The sequence below is a fragment of the Ochotona curzoniae genome, unplaced genomic scaffold (assembly GCF_017591425.1).
Source record: "Ochotona curzoniae isolate NIBS_2020 unplaced genomic scaffold, NIBS_Ocur_1.0 contig_43, whole genome shotgun sequence".
In the NCBI taxonomy this organism is placed as follows: domain Eukaryota; kingdom Metazoa; phylum Chordata; class Mammalia; order Lagomorpha; family Ochotonidae; genus Ochotona; species Ochotona curzoniae.
The window spans coordinates 16,022,182-16,043,853 of NW_024466218.1; the positions used below are offsets into that span (position 1 = coordinate 16,022,182).

A 21,672-nucleotide genomic window follows, 5' to 3' on the forward strand; every position below is an offset into this window, starting at 1 on the left:
AGTGACAGTAATGATGATAAAATCTCATCCATCCAGTTCAGGCTTTTTACAGGTAGTTCACTTGATCAAAGTACATTTTTTAGAAGGTTGAATAAAAAAGATATTGCTAATTTAGGTGAATGAAGTAATTATGTAAATACAAGTTATTAAATATATAAAGTAATAAATATATAGTAATTATAGTTACTGTGAGAGAATAAACTGGTTGGTAAAAGTAGAATGATAGAAACTTTCAAAAACAAGATATTGCCTTATGCATAGGGGTTGCAATTATTGTCAAAGTGTGGACTAAAGACTAGTTTAGAAATAAACATGAACTGAGTAAATTTGGTGATAGTTAACACATTACATTGGTTTGAGAACCTAAAAGGTAACACAACTCAGAAGAAACTGGCTTTCAAAGAGTAATTTGACCTGAGCTTAAGAAGGACTTATGTTGCTTGCTTAGACAGCACCTATACTAAAATTGGAACAATACAGAGAAGATTAGCATGGCCCCTATACAAGGATGACATGCAAATTCGTGAAGTGTTCCATATTTAAAAAAAAAAAAAAGAAGAAGGCCTTAAGACTGTAGGTAGTATTATCTGAAATTTATAAGAAAAAAAGCCCCTAAGGGTTATACGATATTGCCTATTTCCCCTTTCTAACGCACTAAAGAGGTCATGCGGAAAGTAAGTCTCTGGGAGAAGTTGACCTTACTGTTATTATTTTTTAAGATTTATTTAATTGAAAGAGCTGGAAGTAAGAGCTATTGCATCCACTGGTTCACTTCCCAGTAGTTAGGAGAGCCAGGGGGAAGACAGGAGCTTCTTCCACATCGCCCAAACACTTGGACAGTCTTTTGCTACTTTCCCACACACATTGGGATCAGAAGTGGAGCAGCAGCTGGGACCTAAACTGGTGACCATGGGGGAATTGAATGTAAAGATTGCTGAGTAGAGGTAATGAGGCATTCGATGATTACTCCATTTTTCTAGTTGAATGTTTGGGTCATTCTTTGAGTCCCAAATGGTTTTCCTGGACTTCATTTTCTCTACTGCAGATACAAGCAGCTTGGGTAGTGTGTTCCCTGACTTGGAGGGGAGTGCATAGGACGTCTGTGTATGGATTTCTGCAGACTCCTGTGTGTTTTTCCTTTACTGTCACTGTCATAAATCTTACCTGTGATTATAACTGCTTCTGATTCCTGTGAGTTCAAGTGGATCACTGACCCTGTGAGTAATTTAGTAGACTCCTCAAAAACTCATTAGTGCAGTTGGTTGGTTGCATTAAATCTATTTCTTAATACTATTATTTTAGTTTGATGATCATTACATAGATGATTAGAGTACTAAGGGTCAAAGACTACAGGAAAGTGGGTAAGACCATTGTTTCCACATTCCTTTTCCCTTCCTGTATCTGGGGGAAGGGTGGAGACAAAGGGTGAAGCCACACACACCCTCCCAGCATTTCAGGTTCCCCGAGGTAGGGCATGATCCCAGGGCACTGCTCAAGTGGTTTCGATAGCTCAAAAGTTCTGAATCACTGCCAACCTTGCCATCATTAAATATCTTTCTGTTCTGTTCTCTCAGTAAATTTCTGACATGATTTGTATTTTTTCCTAATAATTTGTTCGATTAACTAATTTTCCTCCTGAAAATGTGTATCTTGCCAAGCATTTTAAAATGAGAGTTGCTTTTTTTTTTCACTTCACTATTGATATCTGGATACTCAGCAGTTTTTGCTGAATGATCTAATAGTTTACCCACCTAATGTTAAAGTTTGTTGAATAGCTATAGTGCTAAAAATATTATGTCCTTTTGTGTTTTTAAGTTTAAAATATTTATGTTACTGTTATGTCCAAATTTTTGATGGGTGTATTTGCTTATTGTGACTATTGAATCATGTTACATATTGAGTTATAATTTTATATTGTTAATTCATATTCTGTAGGACTTACCTTCTTAGATTTTTATACCATTTTACTATTGCTTTTCTTTTCTTTTCATTGTTTGTTGTGGGAGAAGTTTCCATTTATTCTAGCCTCCCCTATCATTGAAGCTATCACCAGAACTATTGCTATTGCTTATTTCCTATTGATAGTACAACAAATGAAGCAATGGCAAAGATCTTTGAAAGACCAAGAGCAGTTTTGGTTTTTGGAATGTTATTTAAGAAGTAAGTTTTATTGTCATTGAGATATCAGTTATTTTAAACTTTTTTTTTTTTTTTTAGATTTATTATTTGAAAGCCAGAGGTACAGAGAGAGGATTTTATCTGCTGGTTCTCTACCCAATGGCCTCACCATCCAGGGCTGGGCAAGACTGGCAACAGGAGCCAAGAGCTCCTGCCAGGTCTCCCATATGGGGCCAGAGACCCAAACACGTGGGCCATTCTCAATAAAATACTATACTTCCTAAGCAATAAAATCTACATGTTTAGTTTGAAAATATAATTGAACAAGTGGTGAAGGCTTCATTAGTCAGGAAGATATAAGATAATTTTATGCTAGCTGATAATTTTGTAGGTGTTTACAAAGTTTTTAACACATACCAATGCATACATAATCCCTTTTTTTAAACCTAATCATTCTAATGAATTCTCATATACTGCTGCATTTCGTCTTACCTTATAATTAATAAATATCTTACATTTGGTTAGATAAACTCATTGTCTTATGGTTTTTGAAGTTTTGTACTTGTTAATAATAGAAATCTGATAGCACCACCATGTATTATTATTATGCTATTGTTTTTGAGTAATTAGTGTAACTTAGTTCTGCTTTAGATTCAGGGAGACATTACACTCAAAAAAGTTAAATTATGGCATCAGAGGAACAAAATGGGAGTTAATGAAGAAATGCAATCTGCTGAAAAAAAATGGGGCCATTACATTGTATCAAGAGGTTTTATTGGACAGTGCTTTTGCATTCATTAGACTTTGAAATTGAATGTTTTCTCTGATTGTTGACAGATTTAGTTGGTTTTTATTTTTTTGAGTGGTGGTGAAAGTGGAAAAAATACAGCTTTGTAAATCACTCCCCTCTACTTCCTGCCGGAAAACATGTGACTAGTTTAAGCATTGTAGTTATGACATAAATCCATCTCTCTTCCTTCCTTCCTTCCTCTCTCTCTTTCTTTCTTTCTTTTTTTGTGATGATACAGAGGAGAGTGGGAGTTGTTTTAATATTCATAGACATCTCTTCTGATGTTTCTTCATCAGAGAGTAGATGGCTATAAATATCTACCTAGTATGTGTTAGTATTAAGAAGTTACTTAAGTATAGTGCCATCATCTTATTGTTGCTTTAGTTGGTCCCAGTTGAAAGAGTTTGCTTGTCTAGGAATGGCAAACTTGACTCTAAACTTCTCACCATCAAGTTCGGTCAGGGCAGAAACATCCTTTCTTTCTTTCAATATTTTTAAGATTTATTATTTTTATTGGAAAGGTAGATTGTTATAGAGAGAAGGAGAGACAAAGAGAGAAAGGTCGTCCATCCACTTGTTTACACCCCAAATGCCGCAGTGGCTAGAGCTGAGCAGATCTGAAGCCAGGAGCCTATTTTGGGTCTCCTGTAGGTACAGGGTTCCAAGGCTTTTGGCTAACCTCCACTGCTTTCCCAGGCAGCTGAATTGAAAGCAACCAGGACATTGAAACCAACATCCGTATGGGCTGCCAGCACTTGAAGATGGAGGATTAGCCAAATGAGCCATCACAAGGCACCAGAAATAGTCTCTCTCTCTCTTTTTTTTTGCAATATTGTGTATTTATTTCCAGGGCACAAGATATGAGGTACAATTGTTAACAACAGCAGTCAAGTAATTTTCTGTGTAGAGAGTATAACTTCTAGGAAGGGGGTCATGTTATTTTCTAGGTGCCTTTAGCTAATCTCAAAGCTGTTGAGCAGAACCAGTGTTTGCAAGTACTTGTTTTCTGTCATGTTCATCACATTTTCCCACAAATACTTTCCAGTCAATGAATGAATGAATGCCAGGCTTTATCCACCTTTCGTAGCTTTGGTTTCATAGTGTGGTCTAATAGTTGGTCAGAGTGGGGGTCAGTGGACCGTGAAGTAGTCGTACGTGTCCCTCTGCTTACAACCCTGTGTACTTACAACTCATGACTTTGCACAGCTGTTCTTTGGATACAGGTCAGCAAGTTGGCCCACTTTCAGTTTTGTCCTTGGTACTTACACTTAAATTCCTCTTGTTCAGAAACATCTTCCTTAACCACGTATTTTTGTCCTTTACTTATAACTAATAATACATGATTTGAAATCCCAGCAGCTTCCTGGGCATATTGTTATGTGATTCTTAGGGATTCTTTTATTTAAATAGCTTTGTAATCCCTTGCTGTTTAATTCTGGTAAATGTTAAAGTTCAATAATTATGGCATTATTTTTGTGACAGTGGCCTTCTCTTCAGAACTCTGTGTAATTCTTTGAAGTTCTATAGAAAACTGTTTCTTAGAATGAGACTTTTACTGATCTCTTGACCGATCTCTTTCTGAGAACAGGCATCCTAGTGCGAATTATTTCTTCAGGAGCAATTTGAAACGGATCTCCCCTGCTGTTGAGCAGAATGCAGATTTTCTCCCTGGCAAGACCCAAGTCACTGATATTAAAGACTAAATAATAAATTGTTATTCCAATAATGAAATAACAGGTTGGCACACTGACCTGTGTTTCAAGTTCATTTTTAGCTTTTAGTATCTGTGCAAATGTACAGATTGGGATTAATCAGAAGCTGCTTTGTTTTGATTAAAAAAAAAAAAACGCTCAAATCCTATCTGTATTGTTAACAGTACCTAGAAGAATAAAGTAACATAAATGATGGGCTGGTTATAATAATTGCTTACAAGTTGCACAGTGCTTCAGAGCTTATAGTTCTTACAGCACTTTAAAGAAAATTTCTGTTCAATTAATGATTATTAATTATTTCACCTACCTTAAACCACTAAAGTAGAAAGTCTTATAATTTGAAGAACCAAAGGATACTCTAGCACCTCAAGTGTAGTGAATTATCTTAGGGTTAAAGGAAATAATTTCTTTAAAAAAAATTTTTTTTAAGATTTACTTATTTTACTTGAAACCCACAGTTACAGAGAGAGAAAAAGAGAGAGAGGCGCAGAGGAGAGATGTTTCATCCACTGGTTCACTCCACATATGGCTGCAATGCCAGAGCTGGGCTGGTCTAAAGCCAGGATCCAGGATCTTCCTTCATGTCTCTGAAGTGGGTGCAGAGGCAAAAGGACTTGGGGCATCCTCTACTGCCTTGCCAGGTCGTTAGCATGGAGCTGGATTGTAAGTGGAGCAGCTGAGACACAAACCAGTACCCATATGGGATGCTGAGTACCGCTGGCAGATAATCAGCAGGGTTTGCCAAGATTGCTTCAAATAAGAAGGGAGAAACGGCTCAATTACTATGCCATAAATATGAAGTTAGTGTGAAGTAAATTACAGAAATGAGTTAAACTCAAATATCTTGGGGCTATATCTTCAACTGAGAGAGCATAATAAGTGCTGGTGGGAACAGCTGGTGACATGGGGTTCAAGTCATAGCTGTACATAGCCATCTGGAAAGCTGAGTTAGATTTTTTTTTAAGTGCCTGTTCTTAGTGACCTGTTGTATTAGGTGGAGAGTGGAATTTTAAACTTTGGTGTCATGTTGATGCTGGTGGCATCTCAGATTTTGAAACATTTTGGATTTTCAGACTAAAGGTGTTCAACTTGTATCCTTTTAAAATTGGCTTCTGTTAGAACTATGTTATAATTTCTCCATCATGTTTGTCTGCAGCTCACCAAAGCTCATCGACAGGGACACATGGTGAAAGTAGATTGGCTGGACAGATTGACGTTCAGAGAAATAGAAATGATAAATGAGGTAAGTTTTATTCCCCTTTTCATTTTGAAGTACTTTCTCAACATTTCTAAGTAAGTGTTTTTCTTTTTGATAATGACTGTGTATTGCTAGGTACCTCACAAATGTAGAACTACTGTGAATTTTGTGATAGTAAGTGGAAAACTAAGGAATTTTTGCCTTTCTTGTATTTTAGTGTGTTACTGAGTCTGAAGTAGGAAGTAGATGTACAAGTATTAAGTATCATCAGTGGAGTCTGTAGGCTTGATGCCACACTTGTCCTCTCTCCCAGCAGCTCATGCCAAGTCAGTACTGAATAAATCTTGCATCGGAACAGTGCAACTTCTTCACTTTAATTGCTGTAGATCATCTTTAGAAAATTCTCTCTGGTTGATGTCACCATTGTTCTGTACTGAATCTAGGACTCTGGACCCTTAATAAAATTACATGATTTAATAAGTGATTTATTTTTTCTTGTCTTCATGTTTTGGTCCAGTGTGTGTGTTAGATATAAGACCTATCACATATTGGGGTGACTGCGCTCAAGTTGGCCTCCATTGCTGATATGGTTTGCTGCTAATGAGACGAGGGCAGCAGATGCTGGCTCCAGTTATCCTGTGTCCCATTGGGAAGGCACAGATTGAGGTTCTGCTTCGACTTAGACCTAAGCCAACCTCAGCTCTTGGAGGCATTTGAGGAATGAACCAGTGGAAGAAAATTCTCTTTTACAAACTCTGCTTCACATAAGTAAATGAAACTTAAAAATAATTCATTTAGTTCTTTCAGAAGTTATGATAGAAATCTTATCTTTGCATGTTTATTCTAAAATATAAGATGTGGAAGAACAGAAATGAGAATTATATTTATCAAATTTAGGAGAGAAGAATATCCATGTCTAGTTTGTTATGACTGCCATCGGACATAAGTGACCTAATTTATAATCTTTAATACTTGTTGGCAAGTAGGAGAAGCAAGCCGTTAAATTTTACGTTGTTTGTAGTTAGTGTTTAACAACATTAATATTTAACTTAGATACTGAATTTCTTTACTAAACTTTTTCATAGTGCACTCTCACATACTCAGATTGAAAGAAATGTTTCCCTTTAAAAATTTTTATAGTAGCCATATTCCAAAAATAGTTTAATTAGAATCCTTATTTTTCTGTTCCTCATCTTTGGTTCCTTTGGGTATAGAAAAGGTAGTGGTAATTATTATTCTGTCTCATCATCTTGCTCATCTTCCACTCCCCTACCCTTTACAGCGTAGACCATTACTGTTACCACACAAGACTATAATATGCTTCATAAAGCTTAATGATTTAAATAACCTCTTCTGACCTTTATGATTTTGTAGCTTAAAGGCCATTTATAAACCTGGCTTGGAACAAGACCAATCAATTATTACTCTTTGTTGTGTTTTTGTAACAGCATACCTGTAATATTTGCTTTCTTTGAAAAATATCTTTACATAAGGGACCAACCTAGTTTTATCTTGAGGGAACAGATAACTGTTATACTAAAAGTTTACAATTGACAAAACATCTTAATTGACATCACTTACTTATGGGGCCCAGTGTGGTAGCTTAGTGGCTAAAGGGCTCATTTTTTTTTTTAAGATTTACTTATTTTACTTGAAACCCACAGTTACAGAGAGAGAAAAAGAGAGAGAGGCACAGGATCCCATTTGCTGCCAGTTCATGTCCCATCCAGCTCCCTGGTTGTGGCCTGGGAAAGCAGACAAGGATGGTCCAAAGTCTTGGGACCTTACGCCCATGTGGGAGACCCAGAAGAGGCTTCTGGCTCCTGGCTTTGGATCAGCACATCTCTGACTATTGTTGCCGCTTAGGGAATGAATCAGTGAACAGAAGATCTTCTGTGTCTGTTCCCTTCTCTGTATATCTGACTTTCCAATATAAACAAATAAATACATAAATACATAGATCTTTTTATAAAATCACTTACTTATAAAGTATGATAAACTCACAAAGTTTATACTTGTTGAACTCAAATGACCTCTGTTCTTTGTTACTTACTCTCTTTTACGTTTGGACTTTCTTACACGTTCAAAGTGTGTGTGTGTGTGTGTATGTGTGTGTGTGTGTGTGTGTTACTCAGAGTTACTGAGAAGGAGGGAGGGACTGGGAGAGTTCTTCTAGGCCGTTGAACCCAGGAACCTGGAACTCCATGCATATTGCCCATCCAGGTAACAGAAACCCATCACCTGGTGCCTCCACAGGCGCACGAGTAGGGAGTTAGATCTGAAGTAGAACAGTCAGGACTCAAATGGCTTCCCTTGTTAGTTGTCCACGTCTCAGGTGGAGGCTTAATCCATTGTGCACATTTTCTTGCTTAAAATTATTGCAAAATATCGAGTATATTTTAAAAATAATTTTCCTGCAGATATATACAAAATATTGAACCTTTACCTAATAAAATCCGAGTGACTGATACTATGAACAAAAAATTATTAAGGTTGAGAAGGGAGTTAGAAGTGAATCAATAAAGCTGTAAATAACAACATGGTACTTCTGTATAAGACTCTGTATGTATATAATGAAATAGATTTTTGTATAAGTTGTATTTAATAGATGCATGTCTCACTACATCTTGAAAATGATATGTACAGAATGTTTAAAATGATTATTTTTATAAACATCCTTTTCTTTTTTCCAGAGTGAAAAGCGAAGCTCTAATTTCATGTACTTGATGGTTGAGTTTCGATGTGTCAAGTGTGATGATAAGGAGTATGGTATTGTGTATTATGAAAAGGTATTTGCTATAGAATGTACATTAGAGGGGAGGGGAATATTAAAAAATGAGTATTGTTGCTGAGAGGAACTATTTTGCTTTAGGATGGCAGGAGACAGCTGTCAGCAGCAGCTGTATGTACACACAAATCAAATCATAAAACTACAACAAGATTACAAACGCAAATCATTCATGTAATGCAGTTCAGGGCTACAAAATCCAGTATGTATGCAAGTGATTATAAACTTTTTGATTAATTGTTCTTACAGATTGGTGAGTAGGGCACTAAACTAATAGCTTTATTTAAAATTACCATTCATTTGAAAAATTAAAAGAGGGAATCACATATTAAGAGATAGTTTTTGAAAGTTATGGATGTAATCTTTAGTATTGTATTGGAATTCTGTATGTAGTCCTTTTGTAAATATGTGTAATGCTTAATAAATAATTTTAAAAATATATGAAAACTGCCAACATTAGGCAGAATAGTAGTAGCTGTTAGGCTGAGTAAAAATACACAGTTATGGCTTTTCTCTGGTCAGCTTACACAGCAAATTAGGACAGAATTTGGACACAAGGCATAGTAGATTAATAGTTCCAGCCCATAACCAAGCTTTTATTGCAAGATAGTTGTGAATATAAAAATTTTGAATTGCTTTTACATTTGCAACTTTAAGTTATTAACACATTAATAAAGGTTTATATAGTTAGTTTAAAATGGTATGGGGTATTTTTCAAGAAGCTCTACTATTTTCAATCTTGCTTATCTCTTACTTCAATAAAAAATTATAGATTAACCTATTTCAAGCTTTTGTTTTGTAAATGATACTCTGGGGAAAGAAAGAGAAAGGGAAGGTAGGTGGGCTATTTTAACAGTCTGTATTTATTATGTGACAAAAGGAAAGAGAAAATAAGTGAAAAAATTGCTTTGTCATCAGTACATTTAGGAAAGATCATATTTTTGCTTTGTGCTACATGTAATTTTATTAAAAGCAATATTTGCTGCCCAAATGTAGCTTATTTTGCAAAACTACATTAATGCCAGTGGCACTTCACTTAATAGACATGTGCAGAGTCTTTGGATAGACAGCTTTTAAAATAGAGGAAATAATAACAGAATAGAAATTAGAAGAATTTCAAATATATTTGTAAAGGGTTCTTGACCCCTTTCCACTGCATCTTGGAAATTGCTCATAAATTAATGCCTGTCTACCCACCCTGTCATATTTCCACTTAGTATAAAGATTGCTGGGCCAGTGTTTTGAATCTAATGGAAATAGACTTTCGTGTCACCTGTCTTTTGTGACAGATAGCCTTAGTGAAGATTACTTGTCACAGTTCAGCTGATAAATGTGTTTTCTGGTGTTGTGACTGAGAACAAGCCTGTTAAACAACAGCTGTGGGAATTTGTGGCTTTCTCTAAGACTCAATTACTGAGCTAAAGCACTCACTATGCTTCTCCTTCAGTTGCTCTCAATTCTGTTGCACAGAACTAAAGTTGAAAATACGCTAGACAGGAAAAGTTAATGCTGGATATTCCGTTGTGTAAGAATGAATTTTGACTTTAATAATTAGTTTAGCCTTTTTTATTAAACAGTGACACTTATGCCAAATTACTTTTGTTGCAATATCTAGATAAAATAAATGCCAACATTCTTCAAACTGATACTACCAATAAAATAAGAAAGCTTTGTTTTTCAAGAAGTGATTAAATTATTTTTATTCTGATTATTGAGCTTTTTAACAGATTCAATGTGACAATTCTAAAAGACATAATAATAATCCTTTCTTGCCTCCCTCCTACCCAGTTTCCTTCTCTATTTTTTTTTTAAGTTTTTGAGATGGCATTTCAGATTTATATTACAGTAAAAAGGTTTAATTATTCATTAGATAAAAAGAATCAAAAACACCCCAGTTTAGTGGGAATACAGACAACAACAAAACACAATTGAATGAATAATATTCAGTGAAAATAATTGAATGGAGAAATGACCACTTCATCCATATGCAATGGATTTAAAAGTAATCAAAACTGTTAAACCTATAGTGGTGTAACATTTTTTGCCATTTGATTTGACAAAGTTTCAAAACAACATTTTACAAAACTGCACTGGTGTCGCAATAAAAAGGAATAAGATGTTAGTATTCACTTGGTTTTTCCAAATGATTCAAGATATGTGTTACAGCAGCTTATTTGTTATATTTAGTGCTGTGAGTTTGTTAATTAAAGTTTTTTTCTGACTAGTCTCTGTCACTGTAAGTCAGTCCAAATTAAAAAGCAGGTAATAAAAAGAACTAGGAAGAATCTGAACTTTTGGACCTCTTTTTTTCTGTAAAACCGTTGTGTACATTTTTGTTAGATTTTATTTTTCTCAGAATGTTTCAGTAGTGGGGTAGATTGTTTGCTTTATTGTTGAGCATCCACTGAAATGCCACCATCCCATAGCAGGGTGGGCGGGAGACAAGTCTCTTGCATGCTCAAGATTCAAGATTCTTGAATGGGATGCAACAGCTGGTGGCTCAGACAGTTGTATTTCTTTCTGCCACTTACTTGGCAGAACTATATTGCGTTTCTAGCCTGTAGATTTTGACAGACCTAGTTCAATCTGTTACGGGCATTTGGAAAATAAGCTAATAGATAATACGTTTGTCTAGAACTGCTAGCCAATAAAAAAGTTTAAAATGGGATACGTGTGTGTGTGTGTATGCAATGTAGCTGAAATCAGTGATTACATAGTTGATACACACCCATGTTGACTCCAATAAGGATGGGGAAGGTTGAGGTGCAGGGGAAAGCAGGCAAGACAAATATTTCAGTTTTTTTAACCCTATTTCTACAGAAGGTGAAGGGAGCACTCCCTGATATCAAACTACGTTAGCATCAGGGGTTGGTCACCCTAAGATGTCCTAGAGACCCTGGTGTGGGGAAGCACGTTCTAAAAGTATTACTTAAATGGTTATGATATTTCCCAGTTGTTGTCAGTGTCACTGCACCAGGGCTAAAGTAATTCTTCCAAGGTCTACTGACTGACCAGGTCTAATGCAGTGCAAGTTATTTTTTTAAAATATATGTTTTTATTTGAAAGGCGGAGAAGGAAAGACAGAGACAGAAATCCTTCATCTAGTGGTTTAGTCACCAGGAGCCTGGAGTTTTTTCTGGGTCTCCTACATGGGTACAAGGTCCCACGGACTTGAGCCATCATCTGCTGTTTTCCCATAAGCAGGAGCAAGCAGGGGCTGGATTGGAAGTGGATTGGAGCAATCAGGACATGATCCAGCACCCATATGGAATGCTGGAGCTGTGAGAGGAGTATCACTTTGCTAGCCAGCACACCAGATACCCAAAAGGTCGATTTTAAAGAAAAAAATGATGTCTGTTAAGTAGAATTAAAGTATGCTGTTAGGTATCATATTGTTTTGTTTTGCAAAATTTCCCATTGTTAAAAAGCTGATTTCACCTTTTTCAGGATGGTGATGAATCATCTCCAATTCTAACAAGCTTTGAATTAGTGAAAGTTCCTGATCCTCAGATGTCTATGGTAAGTTATTAATTATTATGCGGGTTCTTTTTCACTGATAATGATTTGGATTACACCAAACATTTTGTTTTAAAACGAATAACATGTAACTACCTTAGTTATCTAGAAATATCCCTTCTATCCACTTTCAGTATCTTGAATATAGTTTTTTACAAAAACTGTTGATACACAAAAAGTAAGGACAGTATAATATAGGATTGAGCAATCCTTTGCTTGGATTATTGAATGAATCGGGAGTGTTAAAAAGGCAGAGTTATAGTGTGAGTAAATACACACACGCACGCTCCGAATGGCTCAACAGCCAGTGCTGGGCCAGGTTGAAGCCAGGAGCCAGGAGCTTTCCTTGGGTCACCACATAGATACAGGAACCCAAGTACTTTGGATATATTCTGCTGCTTTCCCCAACACGTTAACAGGGAGCTGGATTTGAAATTTGTCAGGACACCAGCACTCATAGGACACACCAGCTAAACCAATATGCAACAAAGCCATCCTTATATTTCTAGTTAGATTATTTGCATTGAAAATCAAGCCAAAGAAGATTAATAGTGACCCATTAGATGATAAAAAATGTGATGACTGAGTTGAGTACAAGTAACATTAAAGAAAGAGATAAGGACAACATAGAGAGATATAAAAAAAGATACCTGGATCTGATATGAAAAAACTGTCAATAACTTCATGTATATATAACATGTAATGTAGTTCAACTTGGGTTAATAGATCTAAAATTGGCAGTTAAGGTTAGGGTAATATATATATCACATAAGGCTAATAGAAAATTGAAAGACTGAGGTCTGAAAACAATAATAAAAATTTCAAAATTTTATATTAAGCATCATCCTAAACAGAACAATATGGTTAAAACTAATGGGTTTGGCCATAGTTAGAACATTTATATCTGATGTGTATATATATATGTATGTATTCAAGTAACCTGATCATTGCTCCTGCCCTGGATGATTTGTAGTAAAGGCAATTGATAATACGGTAGTACTTGTGATGTTAAAAATCTCTGGTAGCTGATGGGAAGGAAGGAATACTGTCTTCTAGGTTGTCAGGTAATTTAAGCGAAGCGGATATTTGATATGGAATGTGGATATCTTGAAATTGTTGGAAGAAAAAGGTTCATATTTTAAGAAATTGTAGTGATATGTGCATAATGTGGCACAGGTGACACGAAAGCCACACTTTGTTTTGATATCTTGAAATAGATCAGTGTTAAAGGATTGATAGGTAAGTAAAATTATATTTCTGTAAAATGTTAAGAGTTATAGAATGATCTTCTGTGACTCTTCAACTTATGATTGATTATTGAGAAGATTTTTTTTGGCATACTGTACATTCTCAGTTAATATTTGTAAATAATTTATAGGAGAACTTAGTTGAGAGCAAACACCACAAGCTTGCCCGGAGTCTGAGAAGTGGGCCTTCTGACCATGATCTGAAACCCAACGCTGCTACCAGAGATCAGCTAAATGTAAGGGAGTTTCTAACATGGAAATGTAAAAATCCCGACAGCAATGTTTTTCTGCTACTGATATGTAACATCTCATATAAAGGATCTAGATGTATGTTTTTTCTAGATTGATGAATCCTGTATAATTTTATTTATTATTGTTTTTATTTTTTTTAAAGATATATTTATTTTTATTTGAAAGACAGATTTTTTTACAAAGCGAGGCGGAAAGATAGAGAGAGGTCTTCCATTTACTGGGTCACTCCCCAAATGGCTGAAGCAGGTGGAAATGAGCCTCTCAGAAGCAAGCAGCCAGGAGCCTCCTCTGGGTCTTCTATGTGGGTACAGGGTCCCAAGGAGTTGATCTCTGCTGCTTTCCCTTGGCATAACAAGGAGCTGAATTGGAAGTTGAGCAGCTGGGATGTGAACTAGCACTAGTGGGGGGGGTGCCAGCACCGCAGGCAGAGGATTAGCTTGCCAAGCCACAACGCCAGCCCTTATAATGTTAGCAGTGTATGTAATTGGCAGTTTTATTATCATTGGGGAGTTTTCAGTAAATTTGTTGGCTCTCTGAAGACAGAGTTGCAGTGCTTACTTTCATGGTGTAGCATGAAAAACATTTAGTCCTAAGACATTTTCCTGAGTTCTAGAACTTAGGATTTCCACATATGTTGTTTTTTGTTGTCTTGATGGGAGAAAGTCGTTTTCTGTTTGTTTTCTTTATTTTGCATCGATAGGGCATGGCTACTTTGCTTCTTTTGATTGAATTAACTGAATTGATTATGCATGTTTATATGAGCTGTGACTCATCTTTTTCTCCTTTGTACATTAATATGCTTTTTGGATTGATAAATACTGCGAATTTAAGCCTTATTTCCCAGGTCAATATTGTCCTTATTTGTATCTCTTACAGAAATGTTCATATGAAAAATTCAAAGTGAAATAGAAATATGTTGGAAGTAAGTATGTGACAGAACTGGTTATTTTTCTTCTTTGTTGTAGATTATTGTGAGTTATCCACCAACGAAGCAGCTTACATATGAAGAACAGGATCTCGTTTGGAAATTTAGATATTATCTGACTAATCAAGAAAAAGTGAGTTTCTTGAATACATGTATAAACTTTATGACTAATGAGCAAAGTGAAATAAAATCACCATGGGAATTTAGAGTCAATAACTTAGAAGTTATCAGTGTATATGAAAAAGGCAGCTGCAAGAGTATATCAACAGGGATATATGTTGCTATTTGTTGATCCATGGACAATCTCTGGAGTTGAGTCAGAGATGGCAACAATTTCAGGCAGCAACACTCGTGTGCATTAGACAGATTGCGGTAAGAAGCTTTGGAGGCCTAGCTTCCTTCCCCGTCAAGGGAAGACACTCTCCTTCACAGGTGAGCTGATACAGACAGCCTGCCAGAATGCCAGGGACATCGCAGAGGCAGAGGCAGCACTGAATTCCTACTGTCCCATTCATCTGTTTGAAAACATTTATACTATGAAAGAATTCTGGAAAAGATGTGCCATCTCAGAGTATCATGACTCTAATTTGTAATGTGGAAATTGAGCTGCTAGTGTGCCAAACAGCTCTTTTGGACACAGGGCACAGAAGATTCGTACAGTTGATTCCATATTCAAACCACAGAATGGATGAAACTTCTAGAGAGAGGATTGTAATGAAATAGGCAGCATTACACTTAATCTAGAGACCATTTTCAAGTCTTCTTAGAGTACGAGGATATGACCACAGGGAAGTAATTTCACCTGTCTGAGGTTTTGTTTGAACTTTCATTTCTGGTTCTTGAAAGAATCTGTTAATTGAGCTGCTGTGTGTCTAACTTCCCAGGGATTCTGACATGCATTAGAGGCAGAGCAGGGACGCATTAAAGAGTGAAAATGTATCCAGATATTGGTATTTAACTATGGGAAGATGAACTAATGCTTACAGTGCCATTCATGACCACCTCAGGAAATTTTTTGTAGATGAGTCATATTTATTTTATTTATCTCCATAATAACGGAAGGGAGTTTTAAGTTTATTGTAGCTTTGAATGCTACTTTCTGAATCAGTGCTCAAAAGGAAATATCAATAGACTGACTGCAACTGTGCAGTTTTGTGTTTTATGAAAATATTCAGCTAGAATCACGATATTTTGGTGGCAGAAATTGTATCTTCAGTGCAGCATGGTGTGGTCCAAACTCAACGAGATGCTGAAATAAACCTATTAGTGTGTAGGGTCAAGAAGTGTAGAGCAAATTTCCAGTGCAGAACTTGGGTAGAAAGGATTGTAAAAACACTGTTTAAACAAGTAGTCACTTTCCACTCAAATTCAGGTACTTCTAGAAAGAAATAAAATGCTCAGGTGATATAAAGTATGTGACAAGCTTCATTTGACTGGTTGGTTTCAAGTTTTCGAGAGGTGGATGATGGAGCTTTGCCCTTAGATGCTGAGGATCATTGAGAAGAGTGAGGGTACTTTGTGGGGTTCAGGAAGCAGGATTAAGCAAAGTGTACATGGCCTTTATGTGACCAGAGCAATTATTCAAACACCACGTTCTTATCTTTGTAATTATAGAATACAACTACTTCTTTATACTTCCCTTAATCTATTTACACAAAGAAATTCTCTTAATGTTTGGTTTTCGGTAATTGTAATATTAAAATATTGTTATTTTGACCCTGAGGCTGAAAAGCTTTCCAAAAGAAAGGCCTGTACTCAGAAAACAACTTGGAAGAAATTGTTTCCTACAGTTATGCTTTTTATTTTTTGATTGAATTTTGGCCTTTCTACTTACTTGTTTCTAAAAGGCCTGTCTTATTTGCAGTTTGGATGAAAATCTGGTTTGGACCTAATGCAGCAGTTAAAATTAAGTTTATGTTAATAAATTAATCCAATAAAATCATTTAAATTTACATAGTAGCTTTAAACTTTCCTATAGTTGGCAGTAACTGATATTTGTGGCACATAAAATCTATTGTAATTCTTCAAAGGTAAAGCTTGTTTTTATAGTGGACCTTCTTGTGAAAGTGTTTAATCAAAGTGATTTCTCTTAATTTCATTCTTTTTGTTTATGCTTATGAAAAAAATGCACAGTATGATGAGTCACATGTTATAGAAAATAGGATGCAGTAAATATGCCTGTGAGGCTACTTCCAAGAAAACAGCATCAGGGGAATAATCTTATTGCTGCTTCCTTATAACAGCTGATGGAACATAGGGGAAATGAATGTTACTAAAGCAAGAATTTATTATTAACTCTTTTTCTATTGTTAAACATTAAATAAGGCTTTGAGACATCGTGTCATATTCATATATATTAAATGTTTTTAAGCAAGAATTTATAAACTAAATAAGGAAGTATGGGATAGCAAAAAAAAATTAAGAGCTACTGCATTAGTAAATAATTAGGTAATTTAATATAAAACATGGTAAAAAGTGCATAAAGATTATTAACTTTTGACTCTGGACTCAGTATCAGAGTCACGATTCAAACTGATAATAATTAATTAACAGTATTTATTTAATACAAAATACTGTTTAAAGATTATACATTCACTAACTTGTTTAAACTTCTTCATGGGCCAATGAAACAGGATACTTAAAAAATAATGTAGTTCAAGTTTATGTACTAATTAATATAGCCAGAAAATCGGATTTGAACCTAAACATCCTGACCCACAAGTTCGTACTTTGCAATTACCTAGGAAAGTTCTGGAGATAAATTTGCATGAACTGCCCCAACCTTCTTTACCTATATCATAAAGTTTGTTTTGAAGCTTTGAGGTTATATTAATTTTTTAACTGCAGTTTTAAAATTTTTACCATCTCTCACCTTTTTCCTTTTTCTCTTCAGAATATTGTCTCCTCATTTTTGTCTGGAACCTTTAGCTTTATGAAATTGTGAAATTCTTTGTACAGTGCCTTGAATTTCTTGGCAGCAGTATGCTCAATAGATCTTACTAATAAGTCTATAAATCTCCGACTCTCGGAGTTAGATTGTCTTAGTCGCTGTGTTGAGTGCTTTGGCATACTGTGAGATTGGCTTATAATAAGTACATATCCTCACATTTCTATTAAGACTGCTGATGTTCTGTGAAATAGAAAAGCTTTCACTGTGGTTATTTAAGAAGCATTGCTTTGTTTCCATATTCAGCATAGAAGTACATTTTCGAAGTGAAAAATAAATACGCAGAGTAAGTAGAGCAGTCGGTGTTCTGTGTGTGGGGAGACAAGGATCATTATACTAAGTTGTTTGCAGGAGAAAGCAGTGGTCCTGGAGGGATGAAGTAACAGTGATACGAGCTTCCACCGAGCGTTTGCCAGTTAGAAGAGCATCATCTCAATAAGAAGTAAAATGGAGCCAACTTTAAAGGGAAAATCATAAACATTGTGGATAAGTTAAGTTTTCAGAGAAGCTGATCTTTATAACATGGTTTTCTTGAGCACAAGGAAAGCTTATAGACAGAATCCAGACCCTTAGGTTACTTGATTGAACCATAAAAAGGTAATAACAGTTTAGTGAAGAGTTCAGATTGTGGTGGAAGGTATCATTATTTGACAAAGAAGGCAACATTTTTTTTGTGGTTTTTCTGACTACACTAAAGTTATTTTGGCAGTCATCTTTCGATGCTGAAAAGACTTTATGAACTATAAGGGGTTAAATTTATTCTCATTTTCTCTGTGGAGAAAATGAGAACAATTTGAACAATGAAATTGAACAATGGGAAGAACTTATATGAAGACTTTATATTGCTTGATTCAGAATAGTTGAATAAAAGAGAGATGTTTTAGCTGTTTGTAGATATAATAGCTACTTTTGAATTGAGTTGCTGAAAATTACTTAATAAAAATCTTAGTCTCTTGGCAAGGATGTTGTAAGGTAAATTTCTGCTTACAACAGGGGATTTAGGCTAATAATCACTTTGAACTTGAGCTTCTGGGAGTATGTGGGAAATAATTAGGAAGAACCTGGAATTGAGGCCTTTTGTTAGAAACCTGTGTGAAATAATGAGAATGAAGCTGAGTGGAACTATCGCTGGGAAACAGTTTGACAGGGTTTGGAAATGGATTTGTGTTTTCAGTGTGGACGGAGTAATGGCTTTAAGAGGAATGGACCTAGTAGGAAAGCAGCATCTCGTGAGAGAAGCAGCAGGCTGGGTTGGACGAAAGTGATACCTAAGCCACTGAACCTCGCTGAGGCTCTCTGGCTTACATAGGACAGAGTATCCTCTAGGGTTGGACTAAGTGGTGGACGTGAAGTTTCATTTATTAATCTTACTAACCAAAAATTATGCTTTTTTTTTTCTGAGTGGACTTTTTGAGAATTTGATTTGTGCATTAATGAAATTTTAATTTGGCACAGCAAGAATAAACATTTTTGAAATTATCTTTGTTTTATATATAATTCACGAATTTAGAACGTGATAGGAAAAAGAAAGCATTTTAGGTTTTGCCAGAGAAGTGTTGTCTGTAAGAAGACCTGGTGACAGAGTGGACTGTATGTACCTTTTGAAGAAACAGACTTTGTAATTTATGCAGTTATGATTTTTAAATATCCAGGTAACCTGCTTAACTTGCAGTCAATGTGCTGTCTGTCTAAAACAAGATTCCAGAAAGATGTGCTAGGCAGTTCGATCATAGAGTAATTGGTGTTCATTTTATGTTTAACCTTTTTTTTTTTTTTTTGAGCTTTTATTTTTTGGTTTTTCTTCAGAGATACACACCTAGTCCAATTTGAATTCTCATGTGTTAATATCTGGGAAAGTCGGTGATCCTCACCTTGGGGAGTAACAAGATGAAGCTAGTATTTTAGGGATGTCTGCTATTACTTGACTTCTGAGTCTCCCAGTGATTATAGGATTTTATGACTCACTGTTGATGTGGTGAAATGAAGTTTGTGTTCAGTGCACCTTTCAAGTTCATGAGATACCCCTCAACCTTGTCTAAGGCCTTTACTGTTTTAAAATAGCCCAAGGAAAATGGAAAAATATTGAAATAAAATTAACAATCTGTAAAATGCTTTACAGTTAATTTGACTTAAAAATGTAGTGGCTTTTCTAGAACATATATAACCTCATTTAGTATTTACATAGGAGTTTGTCCTTGACTCCCAGGATCAAGTGCAACCCTCTGCCTCTTCACCTTTGACCTTTCCTTCCCCAGGTACTAGGTTATTGGTAACTTAAATTTTTGTTGTTGTTGAATTTAGGCATTGACAAAATTTTTGAAATGCGTCAATTGGGATCTGCCTCAGGAGGCCAAACAGGCTTTGGAACTTCTGGGGAAGTGGAAGCCAATGGATGTGGAGGATTCCTTGGAGCTGTTATCCTCTCATTACACCAATCCCACGGTGAGGCGGTATGCAGTGGCCCGATTACGGCAGGCTGATGACGAGGTAAAGCATTGCTTCTTACTCCTGTTCGACCATGTTCATTCTAAACTAAGGCCTAATTAAAGACAGAGAGAGGGTGAGAGGAGGCTGTTTAGAAGGCAACAGCATATAGTATGTGTGTTTCCTGAAGTAAAATTAAAATTTTCCCCCAAGGACTTCTCTGTGAAATGAAAATTTACTTCTTGATCTGTTACGTGATAGGACAATCACTCCCAAGACACTTACTTGGCAGCAGAGCTTGTATTGCTCTGTCTGGAAAAAGGAATTCTAATGAAAAATGGTTGAATGCAGCACCAGTTGGGGAATAATTCAGATCCTCTCTATCAGTCAGTATACAACAAACCACATTTAACTGTAGCTTGGAAGGCCCGTGGGGCTCAAGCAGAGAGATGCAGGGTCACCTCAGTCTCCGTCAGGCTCCTTTCAACTTGAGGCTGCTGACAGTCATGTGTACATGTAGATTCTGTTGTTGGTTTTGAAGCTTCATGCTGGATAATTATATCGTTGTGAGGCTGTCAGGGAAGGAGGGACGCTCAGTGGAATCAAAGCTGATTGATTTTGAATCTTAGTAGTTCCTAATGAGGCAGTCTAACCAAGCAATTTTTGCATTTAATTTTTATTAGAGTGAATGTATTCTCAATATGTTAGCTAGTATGGCTCATGAAATGTGCAGTATCTCTTCTTAAGATAGAAGCTGAGCCAAAAAACATTATCAAGAACTATTTTAAAGTTAAAAGATCAGAAACAGTATCATCATTTTAAATGATCTCATGAAATAAAGTACTTTTAAAGCTATTACATTTGTTTCTTTACAGAAAAATTTATTCAACAAAATAGTATTATGAACCCTCAATATGTACATTACCTGTCAAGTCAGTCAGTCTTGTTTGATACATAATGTGCTATACTTTATCCTACTCATCGCCTGTCCTCCACCAGATCTGGAAATATCCCATGACTTTTGATATACTGCCTGTAAACCAGGGGTTTTCATGGAACACAGTCTTTAGATTGGATAGTTCTCCAAAATGATCATAGCAATCTGGTACTATCAGCTGTTTATTACAAAGACTATTTTAAAACAATGCAAATGTCCCTGGCGAGGTCTTGCATGTGCTGGAATCCCATATGGGTGCCAGTTCATATCCTGGGTGCTCCACTTCCCTTCCAGCTCCCCCTGCTTTTAGCTTGGGAAAGCAGTTGAGAACAGCCCCAAAGCCTTGGGACCCTGCACCCATGTGGGAGACCTGCAAGAAGCTCTTAACTCCTGGCTTTGGATCATCTCGTCTCCAGCCATCGTGGCCACTTGGGGAATAAACTCAAGGATGGAGATCTTTGTCTTTCGTTCTCTCTGTAAATCTGCCTTTCCACTAAGCATAATTTTAACAAACAAACAAACAAACAAACAAAAAACCTGGTACTGCAAAAAGACAGATGAGTAAGAGAAAAGCATTGAAATTAATGTAAGCTTTACCTGACATGGCTTCTTCAAAAGATAATGAAGACCAGAAGAAATTGTTGAGTCTTTTTGCTTTTCTTGACTGGATTTTTAAAAAGTGATTTGTTTATTTCTTTCAAGGGCAGAGTTACAGAAAGATCTTACATCTGAGGCTTCGCTCACCAAGTGACGGCAACAGTGAGGGCTTAAACAGACTGAATCCCAGAGCCAGGGTCTCTCACTTGGCTATTAGAGTC

General features: G+C 36.1%; 1 protein-coding gene and 1 non-coding gene across 4 annotated transcripts in view; both read left to right on the forward strand.

Annotated features, from left to right (window-relative positions):
• PIK3C3 (phosphatidylinositol 3-kinase catalytic subunit type 3) overlaps positions 1–21,672 on the forward strand; it is an 89,139-nt gene that overhangs the window by 18,839 nt on the left and 48,628 nt on the right. For 2 of the 3 annotated variants that reach the window (XM_040984955.1, XM_040984956.1), the window contains exons 5-10: positions 5,777–5,863; positions 8,512–8,607; positions 12,054–12,125; positions 13,501–13,605; positions 14,587–14,679; positions 19,795–19,980. In XM_040984955.1, the coding sequence (XP_040840889.1) occupies positions 5,777–5,863; positions 8,512–8,607; positions 12,054–12,125; positions 13,501–13,605; positions 14,587–14,679; positions 19,795–19,980 (639 nt within the window). The remainder of the gene's footprint in view (positions 1–5,776; positions 5,864–8,511; positions 8,608–12,053; positions 12,126–13,500; positions 13,606–14,586; positions 14,680–19,794; positions 19,981–21,672) is intronic. The other variant, XM_040984957.1, reaches the window with a different exon arrangement.
• Positions 437–543, forward strand: LOC121159778. The gene has a single exon (XR_005884431.1). It is a non-coding gene; the product is annotated as a U6 spliceosomal RNA (small nuclear RNA).